This window comes from Lutra lutra, chromosome 1 (genome assembly GCF_902655055.1).
Source record: "Lutra lutra chromosome 1, mLutLut1.2, whole genome shotgun sequence".
NCBI lineage: Eukaryota > Metazoa > Chordata > Mammalia > Carnivora > Mustelidae > Lutra > Lutra lutra.
Window position 1 is genome coordinate 167343253 of NC_062278.1, and position 12698 is coordinate 167355950.

The 12698-nt window shown below is 55.2% G+C and overlaps 1 protein-coding gene across 7 annotated transcripts in view; it reads right to left on the reverse strand.

The window, feature by feature from the left end:
• GRIP2 (glutamate receptor interacting protein 2) overlaps nucleotides 1-12698 on the reverse strand; it is a 90933-nt gene that overhangs the window by 38618 nt on the left and 39617 nt on the right. The window contains exon 1 of one of the 7 annotated variants that reach the window (XM_047743741.1): nucleotides 1470-1598. The exons of the other annotated variants lie outside the window; for them this stretch is intronic. Within the exon in view, the coding sequence (XP_047599697.1) occupies nucleotides 1470-1509 (40 nt within the window). The 5' untranslated portion in view covers nucleotides 1510-1598. Of the gene's footprint in view, nucleotides 1-1469; nucleotides 1599-12698 lie in introns of those variants that run through there. 7 annotated transcript variants of the gene reach the window in all.

Consider the following 12698-nt stretch of genomic DNA (forward strand, 5'->3'; position numbering starts at 1 on the left):
TGGGATAGAGGCTAGAAGGCCGAGGAAGAGACAGGGGCAAAGGTCCAGGCGGGCAATGCTGAGGTCTAAGCCCAGGTGGAGGCCATAGGCCCATGAGGTAGGAGAAGATGCCTCCCCGGTAGTCTTCCATGGGAAGTCTCCAGGGCACTACTGACCTGTGGCTCTGACCACTGCAGGACAAGGCCATCCCACTCACCTGAGCCTTAGATCAAGAGGACAGATACACCCAGGCCAGGAAGGCAATGCCTCCATTTATAGGGTAGTCCCTGGGAGGGAGCAGAGGCAGACTAGGTGAGGTCAAATTCCAGCTTTGCTACTTCTGGCCGTGTGGCCTTGGATAAGTCACTTAATATCTCCATGCCTCAGTTTCCCCAGCTATGAAATGGAGAGAAGAATAGTACCAAACTCACAATCTTGTGAAAATTAAATGAGAAAACACACAGAAAGAGCTTAGAACAGAGCCTGGCACAAAGTCAGTTCTCAGCAGCTGTCAGCTACTATTATTTGTGTCATTATCTGGGGACCTGGGGGTGATCCTGTCGCTGTTCCTTGCCATGGGTTAGGGGTGGGAGAGTAAGTTCACTGGGCAGAGGGAGCTGGGTTATAAAAGTCATCTGGGTGCCAGTCCTGGCTTGGCCATTTCACTGTAGCTGTGGGGCCTTGGGTGGGCCACCTCCCCCACCCCGAGACTATTTCCTCATCTGTCCGTTAGGACCTCAGCCCCCACCCTTGGAACTGTTTCAAGGGGGTACCATCAAAAGTATGTTAAGTGTGGGAAGGGACTGACAGGAAAGGATGACCTACTCCTGGCTCTTGACAAGCTGGGGGAGGGGGTGGTCAGGGGAGGAAGGCAGCCCAGCAGGATGAGGCTGGAGAGACAGGCAGCCAGACAGATGGACGGAGCAATGGTGTTTGCTCCAGAGCCCCTCCCACGGGGCCAATACTGGCCCCACCTAGAAATGTAGCTGCTGTATGACACCTGCCCCACTGTACTGCCAGAGTCCCAGGGCTCACCAACCAGACCCCGGGGCCAGGGCTTCGGCCGGCCGCCAGCCCGTCCAGCTTCCCGCCTGCTCCAGGAACTCCCTCCACACCACCCTGAGCTCGGCCTTTGCTCTCACATCACTCACTCCCGCTAGCTCATGCCCATGCCAGGGCAGGACATGCCTCCCTGAGGCACCTCTGAGGGGCTAAGCGCTGTCCTCTGCAACTCCAGACCTACCTGCTGCCCATGCCATGTGGGACAGGGGACAGCCTGGTGAGCTCAGACCCCAATCTCAGGATGGCAGGATGGCAGTCAGGGTCAGACAGAGTCCTCGGGTGGGCTGCCCCCACTCTGGGGTCCAGGGATCCCTGCCCTGCACTCTCTTCAGGCTTTGGGTCTCTGAGGAGTGGCGGTCCCAGTCTCCTCCCTGGGAGCTCCAGAGGGCTCAGCCCCATCGCTCTGCCTGCTGGTCCCCAAGACTTACCCGCCTCTCCAGGGATCTCCCGGCTGAGCCCACACAGCATGTCCGCTATTGTCTCCTCTGCTGCCCACCAACTCCCTCCCCTGGGGAGCCACGCTGCTCAGCTCTCCCTCACCCTACCTCCTCCTCCCCCAGGGAGGGGCTGTGGAAGGGAAGCTCACAGCTCCCACTGGCTGGGCACCAGTCCACCCACTGCAGCGGGCGGCTCTCTGCTTAAAGGGGACACAGCCACTGGATGGCTGGCTGTTGGAATCCTCCCACACGCCCCCCCATGCCCACAGCCCGAGTCTGGTTGGGGAACTCTAGAGAGGGCATACCAGGGTCCTCCCACTAGGGCCCTAGGCAAACAGACCCCACGGGGGCTAGTTCTGCTCTGAATTGGCCCTGGGACTTTGATAAATGACTGCTCTCCCAGGCCTCAGTTTTCCCATCTAGAAAAGAGGAACAGTGCCTTCCAAACTTTTTTGTAAGTAGCAGATTCCAGTAGAATCTTGCATGGAATGCCAGAACCTGGGCCGGATAAAGGGCAGCCATATGCCAGAGAGTGTCTGCAGGTCTCAGGTTAGAAACCCCTGCGCTCAGAGTCCCCTGGTACTCTTTCACGGACATTCCAACTACCTCTTCCGGTCCTCAGTTTCCTTTTCTGGCAGATGGGGCATGGGGAGAATAAGCCCAGCAGCCTACTACGTGGAACACCCCCCTCCCAGCCTTTGGGGAACACGGAGCGAGCTGGGCAGAGAATCTGCCTGCCTTGGGCTTGACAGGCAGGGGCAGCTGTCCACAACTCCAGCCCCAGCTGGGCCTCAGTCCTGCACACTCCTAGATTCCACACGCCAGCTCAGGACTGACCCTGACAACCCCGATGGACACACAGGGCCCCTCCTCCAGCTGTCCAGCTGCTCATGCTCCCCATCCCACTAATGTGTGTGGGCACCAGCTGAGGGCTGGGCACCACACAGGTGCTGGGACAAAGGGGGGCTAAGAGCAACACAGGGTCAATAGCCTGTAGGTCTGACATTTGTCCTCCTGCCGGATGCAGCAAAGAGCAAGAGATGACGTCCTAGCCCCCGTGGCTACGTGGGAACAAGCGGGGCTCAAGTTTGTTCTGTGTCCTGCAGCGAATGGAAATGTACAGCACTGTGGTTAGGGACCGGTTTGCTTCTTCAAGGTCCCCTCCCATTGCCCACTTCCCAAGGGCGCCTGCTTCTTTGGGTGACTTCACGTATGTCCCAGGGGGGACAGGCTCCACATTCCAGGCAGAGTTGTTGGGCCAGCAGTGAGGTCAAGGTCTCAGCTATGGAAGGGGTGGTGAGTACTAAGTCAGAGAGAGGGGCCCTGAATGGGGAGGAATTTGATGGGAGAATGCGGGCAGGCAGGGAAGAGGGCACAGGCTCTCAGCGTGGTCTATAGTACCCAGAAATAGTCAGGACAAGGCGCTCAGTGAGGACCCTGTCCATCAGCAGGACACAAAGTGCCACTCTGTGGTAATCCCAGCTCCACACTGCGCAGGGACATGGCCATTCTCAGCCTGTAAACTGCTCTTAATAGACCCTCACCCTCTTCCCTTAAAGGCTTGTGTGCCACACAGCCCTCCACCCCATATATACACCCCCCTCAGGGTGGGGGGCTGCACGGTGCACAAGACTTGAGAGCGACATCCGTCCCCTCTTGTAAGAAAATATTTGCTCACCCTACAGATGCATTTCAATGAGCGATTAAGATAATCTGTCTCTCTTCCTGCTCCTTTGGAATTTACTCTTGTGGATGAGAAGCTCCTGGAAAGGTCACGCTGTGGGTTATGGGAGAGCTTCCAGGCAGCGTTTCTCTGAATGCCTGCCATTCCAGGCCCTGGGGATCAAGAGACCAGGAGACACATGGGAAACAGGGTCTTCTCCTGCCCTGCGTCCCTGTCACCCCATGGAGGACATTTTCACTCGATTTTATCCAAGAGTAGGTTTGGAAGCAACTGTTGGTCCATTTTGGAACAAGGCAGGGTTTAAATAAACATCAGGTACAAAGGTTAAGCGATTTGCCCAAGGTCACCCAGGGGTGGAGCCAGGTTCACACCTAAGGCGTCTCTTTTAGAGGGTGCTGCTGTGTGCCTCTCAGGATTTCAGGGGTTTTAAAGGGGTCTGGAAGTGCTGAAGGAGAGCAGTTAGCTCTGTCAGGGGTCCACTGTGAAGGGGTTTTGAGCATGACTTTGAAGAATGAGAAGGAATGAGCCAAAGAAGGGAAACCACGTGGTTGGTGTGTACCCAGGCACGCCATCCTGTGTGAGCAGTGAGGACACCAGGTGGGACACAAAGTCAGGTCACCAAGGGTCTAGTAAGGTCTCACTCCTTGGAGGAGTAGCAGACAAGCAGCGGCCTCACCCGAGCTCCTCAGCTTGCAGACTCTCAAGCCCCACCCAGGCCCACGGAATCAGAATCTGCATTTGAACAAGCTCCCCAGGGGACACACAGAAGTTGGAGAAGTGCTCTGTCTGGAGTTTGGTTTTCATCCTGCAGGCTATGGGAGCCAAGGGAGTAAGGGAGTAAGAAGGCTCTGCAAGGACCGCAGACTGCAGCACCACCTGAGTGAGAAGGGAGGAGGGCCTGGCAATGAGCAGCAAGGGTCCCTTCTGGGAGCTGAGAGCAGGCAAAGCTGCTTGGTCCTGCTCCAAAGACGACCCCTCTCATCCAGTGCACACTACCAAACTTCAGGGAAGCAGAAGAAGAGGGAGACAGATTGCTGGGTGTGTAAGGTGGCTGGAAGCCAGCCTGGCGGGCACACCCTCCATGATCAGCAGAGGCCCTGACACCTGCACATCTTCAGGTTTTGAGACATCTGGAGGACGGACTGCTGTGTGACAGGCAGCATGTGTCCAGCCCCCTCTGGACCTCAGCTTCCTCGCTGTACAACAGGATAATTAAAAGCACCCACCCCCTAGAGTTGGGAAGACTATGTACTCGTAAGTCAGAAAGCAGTTCTCCATCCACCTTCCTGTCAAGACTCCCATACCAACACTGTGAAACAGACCAGAAAGCAGACCTTTAAGGTGGCTGAGTGCATAGGTCAGGGGCACCAGTGTTCAAATCCCAGCTCAGCCCCCCTTGAACTATGTGACTCTGGGCAAGTCACTTCTGCACGAGCCTCTGCTTCCCACCCATGAGGAATGAGGGGCAGAGACTTGGAAGGCCTTCGAGGACTGTTGACTTTGCTGGAAGGGCTTTGTAGACTGTGACCTCCTCTCTACGAAGCGCCAGGCCTGTGGGGTCCTTCTTGGTGTCTCTTAATGGGGCTCCACAGGCATCATGTTCTCTGGTGTGCCAGGCTGTGCTGGCAGGACACACCACAGGACTCCTGACATCTCTGCTACCCCCCCAACCTACCCAGGGGCAATGATGGCTGCAATTGGGAATGAACTGACCCCACGCCACACAGATGGGAAAACCAAGATCCAGGTGGGGCCATGTCTGGGGACCCCCACCCAAGCAGAGGGGGGTCCTGGACCTCAGCCTCCACCTTTTCTCTCAGACCCAAGGGCTGAGTCCACCATAAGCACAGGAGAGCTGTGCGAGCCCGCCGTCCACCCCACCACTGCCCCTCCGCTCCTGACTGACACCCGGAAATGAAGTCTGGGTAGGAAGGAGGCAGAGATGGTGATCTAAAGGCAAGACAGAGGAACCCGTTACTGCTGTTCCATTGCTTCTTCCTCCTTCTCTCCTCACACCACCCCAGAGGCCAGGCCAGGACAATGGCTGCCCCTGCCTGGTTGGTAAACATTTCCACAAGGTGGGTCCCCATTTTACAGATCAGGAAACTGAGACCCAATCTGTGATTCCAGCACCCACAGCGGAGGCACTAGCTAACCCCCTCTTAGGGTGCTGTTTGGCTGCAGCCTCCTCTCAGGTAAAGCTGTTCCACACACGCCCCATTGTCCCTCACCTGACTTCAGGGAGGGCTGTGGCACGTCAGTGGGCTGTGGTCCCAGACACCTACCAGTTCTCAGAGCCCTCCACGGTAGCCTTTCCCCCAGCCCTGGAGGGCACAGGGGCATGCCATACAAAGAGACTCCGGTGACAGGCTGTGTGCTCGGACCAAGGAGGAAGGCTTTAGGATGTGAGACGAACCTCAGCTGACTGTTCTTTAGAACCAGGCAAAGAACGCCTATGTGCTGGGCCTGACTTTCAACATTTTATACTTATTCCCTCATTTCATCCCACAACAACCCCATTTCAGAGATGAAAAAACAAGAGCCCAGAGAGGTGAAGCCACTTGCTCTTAGCCACACAGGGGGTGAGGACTGAACTGCGATTTGAACCCAGGTCTTCCTAATCCCATCCACACTAACACCCCTTGAGAAAGGCACACTCAGAAGCCCTCTCAGGAGCCTGCAGATTCAGAAAGGACAAAAGGTCTATGGGGGGAGGGGGAGGGCCAAGCTGCTGCTCCTGGGGAGTCTCTGAGAATCTTATGACTGGAAAGGGGTGAGAGGCAGCTGCTCAGGCAGCCCCAGAGAGATGAGGCGTGGGAGAATGCTGTCACCCAGCACCTTCACTCCTGGTGGTTATTCAAAAGTACCCCATTCCCGCCACTGCTCACAGGAATGGGAATGGGAATATTGTTGGTGAAGCTGCCCTGGGTCTCCTTCCCGGGGGAGGGGACAGGTAACACATGTTGGCCACTCCCCATGGAGTATGACACAGCAGTTAGAAACACAGAGGATGGATTTAGGAAGTGAACGGTCCAGTTAAAGAAAGGAAAGAAGGCGGAAAAGGGGGAGGAAGAAGGAGAAGGGAGGAAGGGCAGGGAAGGGGAAAAGTGGGGAGGAAGAGAGAAGGAAACCTGTCACTTCATCTCCGTAGCTTTTTCTCACAGAAAGCACTGCGAGGGTGTACACATGTGTAAAAACCTGTCTCACAGAGTGACTGGGCATGGGGACAGGACACGAAGGAGGAAAAAAAGTTGGATAAAACAGAGCCAGAGTGGGTACTGGACTCGCGTAAAAACAAAAAATTTAATAGGTGCCTCAAATGGCATGTTAAGCAGTTGGAACTCTCTCCTGAGGACACTAGGGAGCCATGGAAGAATTAGAGGGAGAGAGGGATAAGTGCTCTAGAAAATTAACTTGAGTGGGTGCTAAGAGAGTCCCTCCATGGGGCCAAGGGCCCCAGCTAACCTCAGTCAACCCTTAGCCATGCTACTCCGGGGAGTGTGTCGGGGGTCTGCTGCTCAGGTTCTGCCCACCTGCCCTCTCGCTGCCTTTCAAACGAAAAGAGCAAAACATGAAAATAAATGGGCAAGTTGTCAGGGCTCAGCCCTGGGAAAGAGCAGCGCTGTGCATTCCAATCTCAGGATGTCAGTGACCCCTTGGCAGCAGCCCCTCCCTATCCTGCCCTGGAGAGAACCCTGGGCTGAGTGTCCAAAGACCAGGTTCAATGCCTGGTAACTGCTTACACAGGACCTCCTCCATGCCAAGAACATCACATATGATGTCAGAACATCAGCATCTATTGCAGAAGGAACCATACTCAAAGAGGATCTGCTGTAAGCCCAAATACAACAAAGGGGGCCAAAGAGTCAGGGCTGCTCAGAGGAGGAGTCAGGACCTGTTCTGGAGGAGGGAATGCACGGAAGGGGGCACTTCTGGCACTGTGGCCACCATGTGCATGACATTAGGTTAGAGTGGGCTCTCCGGAGCTCCGTTCAACGAGATGCTTCAGGGGGTGGACACAAAGGTCAGCTGCCCAGGACCAAGCAGTCAAGAGCAGCGGCTGGAGCCTCTGCACAGTGGAGTCTGATTACGACGACGCCCCATTGCAGCTGGCAGTCCATGAGGTTTTGGGAGGGATAGGCACAGTCCTCAACCTGTGCCCTCGAGAGACTCAGTGGAACAGGAGACAGGCCTTGGGTCCGGGTTCAGCCTTGGGGCAAACACTATGCCTGGAGCCCCACCTTCTAGCCTCTAGGTCAGGAATTACCCTTGTCCAAATGCATATGTCCCAGAGAAAGAGAAAGGGCTCGCGTGTCTGAAGTGCCTGCTGGGTACCTAGGACTTGATGTTTAGTGTCTCCTGGATCTTTCAAAAGCCCTGCTGCTCCCCATTTCACGAGGAGAAACCGAAGGTTTGGAGCGGAGAAGAAACTTGGCCAAGGCCTCTAGCTAGTATGGGCCAAGGGTCAGATTTCAGAATCAGGTGCTCCTTCCTTGGGCCTTTTTTTTTCTTTTTTAAAAGATTTTATTTATTGGTTTGTCAGAGAGAGGGAGAGAGAGCGTGAGCACAAGAAGGGAGAGCAGCAGGCAGAGGGAGAAGTAGGCTCCTGCCTGAGCAGGGAGGCCGATCTCAGAACCCCATGATCTGAGCCGAAGGCAGACTCTTAACCAACTGAGTCACACAGGCACCCCTCCTTGGGTCCTTTAGATGGGCCTTTCCCTCCTTCGGGAACTCTCCCCCACCCTGCCCCATCTAAGGATAAAAATCCGTAGAGCGCAAGCTAAATGCTATCTCTACCAAGAAGCCCACCCTGACCACACCTCTTTCCTGTCTTTCCATTAATGCATTTGCTCACCTGTTCTTTTCCACTAAACAGGGGACCCTTGACTATCTTGCTCATTGATTTCAACCCTATATCCAGGGGCGGCCTTGTAGACAGTAGATGTGAGGATGAATGAATGGGAAATGAATGATAATGGATATACATAATCTCTAGGTTGCTATGTTGGAAAGAAACCCATAATTTATCCCCTCTAACACTTCAATCAAACATAGAAAACCTTGCTGCTTTCTGACATGGCCAGTATACCTCCACAAATGGGGAGCTCACCACCCCCAGGGCCCCAGGACCCCCTGCCCCAGGACTGCCCTGCCTAGAGTCAGATGCCATGTCTAGACCCAGGCGATGGCCTCTGAGCCCCAGGAGAAGAGCCCAGAGTCTCGATGTGGCCTCCACCATAGGTCCTGCCAGTTCCCCTCTCATTCCGAGGGCCTCTCCTGGGAGTATGGCTGGAAGAAGGGGTGGGGGGCTAGGCACCCCAGGAGTCTGGGGCCATGCTCACACATGTGCCTTTAATCCCAATGGATTTCAGCATGCTTTCACTTCCAGGGTATCTGGACCAGGCCCACGAGGCTGGGATAATCATGTCTTTTTACAGATAGGAAAACTAGAGTCCAGAGGGGCAAGAGACAGAGGAACTCAGGGGTCTGGCTCCAAAGCCTTAATCACAGTCCAGTAGACAGACACATGTTCTCAAAAGGGCTTTGTGTGAGAGCTTCATTCTCTTCCGTGCCCTCCTGGGGGACCTGAATACTAGAGGAGAACCCTAGAGTCAGGGACGGATGTGGAACCTCAGGAAGGGTGATAATTTGGGAAGGTCCACCCAAGGGTCCCGCACAGCCCATGAGGTATAACACGAGAGCCAGGGAGCGGGTCTCCCACTGTTGGAGCTGTGGGGTGGGGGTGGGGGCTGCAGGGTTGGGGATGGGACCTGGCAGAGGACACTTGTTCGAGGATGAGGTTTGACCCTGAGATTTCTGGGCCAGTGCCTGCTGCCTGCCAGCTGAGGCCTCCCATGTCCCACAGCCCCTCAGCACTGTTTGGGAAGAACCATTGGGAAGTTGCCAGAATTGGCTACCCCCCTCTCCAGTGTCGCCTCCTCTACCCCAATCCCCAGCACCATGTACTCTGAGCCATTTCCACCTCCTCATGGTCCCACATGGTCCCAAATTCTGCATGTCCCCACTATCTCTTCCCCCAGGAAGCCTTCCCTGATCCTCTGACTGGCTGATGCCTCACCTGGTCCCCAACATCTTCAGGCGCTTCTCAGTCCCAGTTATGTCAACTCACCAGACATCCCATCCTCTTCTTTGCCCATCTGCCTGCAGATAAGCCTGACACCAGAGTGGTGAGGAACATTCTAGACTGTCCCCTCCCAGCCTGTTAACACCTCCTCCTGCAGTAGCAATGCCATGGGTCCCTTAGTGGAGCCCTGGGTTCAAGTCCTGACTCTACCACCAACTAGTTGGGTGACCTTGAGCAAAAGTGGCCTCAACCTTCTCTGATATAAAACAGGGGTACATGTGTGGGCTGGAGCCAGAGTCAGACCTGTGGTCTCTGGGGGGCTATTCAGCTCCAACCTCAGCTAGTTTGCGGCCCCCTCACCTTGTCTCTGGCTGAGGCTCTAAATGATCCTCAGCCTTTTCAAAAAACCCTCCTCGACAGATCCATTCTGCGAACAGGGCACCAAGCCACAGAGAGAGGCAGGGACCTTCCCCAAGGTCACCCACAGGGACCCTTAGCTGCCCCAGCTGTGTGGCAATGAGGGGTTGCCGAGTATGTGCCCCCCCCGGCCCGCCCACCTGCCCACACATCTGCTTATGAGTCACCGTCACCTCGGCCAAGACAGCAAAATGCGGGGGCTAGAGAGAGAAAGTCAGCCCAAGGAGAGCAAATGGGTGAATGGGGGGAGGCTTCCGGCCGCTGGGGAGCACAGTGGGGGGCGCAGAAGGGAAACTGAGGCCAGAAGGAGCAGCCATCCACTCAAGGACCACAGAAAGTGGGGGCGGCCTCAGTCTCCGGTCTAATGGACGTTCATTCTGCTCCAACGGGCCATTTCCTCAGGGAAGAAGGCAGGGCCCACAGCTTTCACAATTATCCAGGCAATTAAGACAGGCAGATGGTCCCGCTGGACTGAACATTCAAGCTGACAAACAGAGACAATGCTGGGAATCAGCACTAGTTCCGGCAGGTGGGTAACACGGGCAAGGCGAATGTGCCATTGGGACCGTCCACTGCCCACAGTCAGGGAGGGGCCCAGCTATTCTGCCAGCTCAGACTTCCCCAGACCCTGGGCTCAACTCCGGGATCTGCCCTGTGAGAGGGACCCATGGACAGAGTTGGTGACCAGGCGGGGAGGGGGGAGACACCCTGAGAAAGGGGTCTGCTCAGCTGGGAGAGGCAATTTGGGGGCTCCACTGCTGTCTCTTGCAGGGTTGTCTTGAGGGAGGGGAGCAGAGGGAGGGTGGAGAAACCCTGAGGGAGCCTGGGGAAGACAGACCAGCAGCCACATGCTGGGCATGCAACAGAGGGGTCCCCTGTTGCCAGCAGGGCCACCAGAGAACTGACCACTGAGAAATGCTCCAGAAACGGGATTGGAAGTCAGACTGCAAGGGGAGGCAGGGGGCGGGAGGCCACAGATTCCATTTCCTTCCTAGCGGAGCAACCTTGGAAAGTCACTTCTTTGGGCCTCAGTTTCCTCACCTGCAAAATGGGGCAACCTAGTTCACTACTCACAGGGCCGTTGTAAGGATAAGAAAGCACATGTGAAATAGGTGGCATGGCATACAGTAAGTGTTCAATAAATGCTTGGGGAACAAAGACCAGGTCCAGAAGTTTACCCCTTATCTTCCTGATAAAAAAAGAAACCCCATGATCTCTGAGACAGCATAGTTGATCTGAACCTCTGGTGCCCTCCCCCACCCAGGATTGGAGGATGCCAGAGGCCTAGGAGCCAGTTGCTATTCAGGCACTGGGGGGTGGGGGCTGATTTCCACACTGGGAGTCAGATGTGAGACCCCAGTGCAGCTGCTGCGCTGTGAGAAATGCCTGGAGCCAGATGTGGAGGCAAGCTAGAGAGCCTCATCACAGAGGGGAAGGAAGGGGTAAATAATTCATCACAGATGTGTACCATAGAGAGGGCACAGGCAGTCAAAGCTCAGGAGGGCATGGCACAGCCCCGCTCTTTGTCCAGGAGGTGCCCTCTAGTCAGCAGACTACTATCCTTAACCTTGGGATAACCTCGTTATCCCTAAAATTGCCCATTGTTCCTCTAATACATCCACTGGCCTGGGAGGCCAGATGACACAGTCTTGCCCAGAACCTCGCTGAGTGCATCTCCTCCATCCTCCCCCTTCAGCCCTTCTGCTCTAGCTTTGCCCATCTGGGTATGAACACCCAACATGTTCATACCTCAGGACCTTTGCACTGGCTGTGGCTTCTGCCAGCCACATTCTTCCACTGGGTAGCTACATGATCTCCCTCACTCCAGAAGGACTTTGCTCTAATGTCACTTTCTCAGTGAGGCCTTCCCTGAATACACCACTTAAAACTGCACGCTACTACCCACACACCCCACCCCTTCTTTCTGCTTTATTTTTCCCCACAGCATGCATCACTGCCATACATTTACCTTGTTCCCCTGCTATCACTCCTAGAATGTTAGCTCCACAAGGGCAGGGACTTGGTTAGTTTTGCTCCCTACAGTCACCCCAGGGCCTAGAATAGTACCCAGCCCATTACAGGTGCTAATAGATATCTGCTGAATGAGTGAATGGCAAAGGATATTCTGCTGCCTCAACATCCATTGATTCTGCCCCCTGTAGCCCTAGCCCCTTGCCTCTCACCTGGGCCCCACCCCAGCCTCCTCCCTGCATCCTTTCTTGCAGCCTGCACAGTAGCCAGAGCCTGTGCTAACACTCAAAGCTGTCCTCCCCTCTCTCCTGCTCAGGGACCTCCCATGGCTCCCACTGACCTCAGGACAGAGTCTGAGCTCCACAGTCTCCTGCCTCCTCTGCCCTCCCTCCCTTCTCTCCTTATACTTTTCACGCTGACTAAAGTTCTCAGTTCCCTGAGGCAGATCTTTGAAGTTCCGAGGTATTGTACAAGCTAGTCCCTTTGCCTAGCAAACTCCTACTGATCCTTAAAAACCCAACTCTGGAGGGCACCTGGGTGGCTCAGTGGGTTAAGCCTCTGCCTTCCGCTCAGGACATGATCTCAGGGTCCTGGGATGGAGCCCCGCATTGGGTTCTCTGCTCAGCAGGGAGCCTGCTTCCCCCCACCTTTCTCTGCCTGCCTCTCTGCCTCCTTGTGATCTCTGTCTGTTGGAGGGGGGGAGGAGCGGGGGGAGGGGGGAACCCTCTGGGAGATTTCCTTGACCTCCCTCAAGCACAAGCATTGTTTTCTTCTCCATGTACCAAGTGGACCCAACCACACCCCCACCACCAGAAGTGCTGACATCATCTACATATCATTTCCCCCTCCCCACAAGCCCTCTGGGTCAGAAACTGCAAGTAATCCCCTTCTGGGTCCCTAACACTTAGCACTTTGAAAGTTTCATCTCAGTTGTCCTTGCAGCCATGCAGCAAGGAAGGTTCTAATATTAACTCCATTTTACAGACGAGAAAACTGAGGCTCAGAGAGATGAAGGCACTTGCCCCAGCTGCAGTTAGATTTATACCTGGCCCCAAGGCCTGTG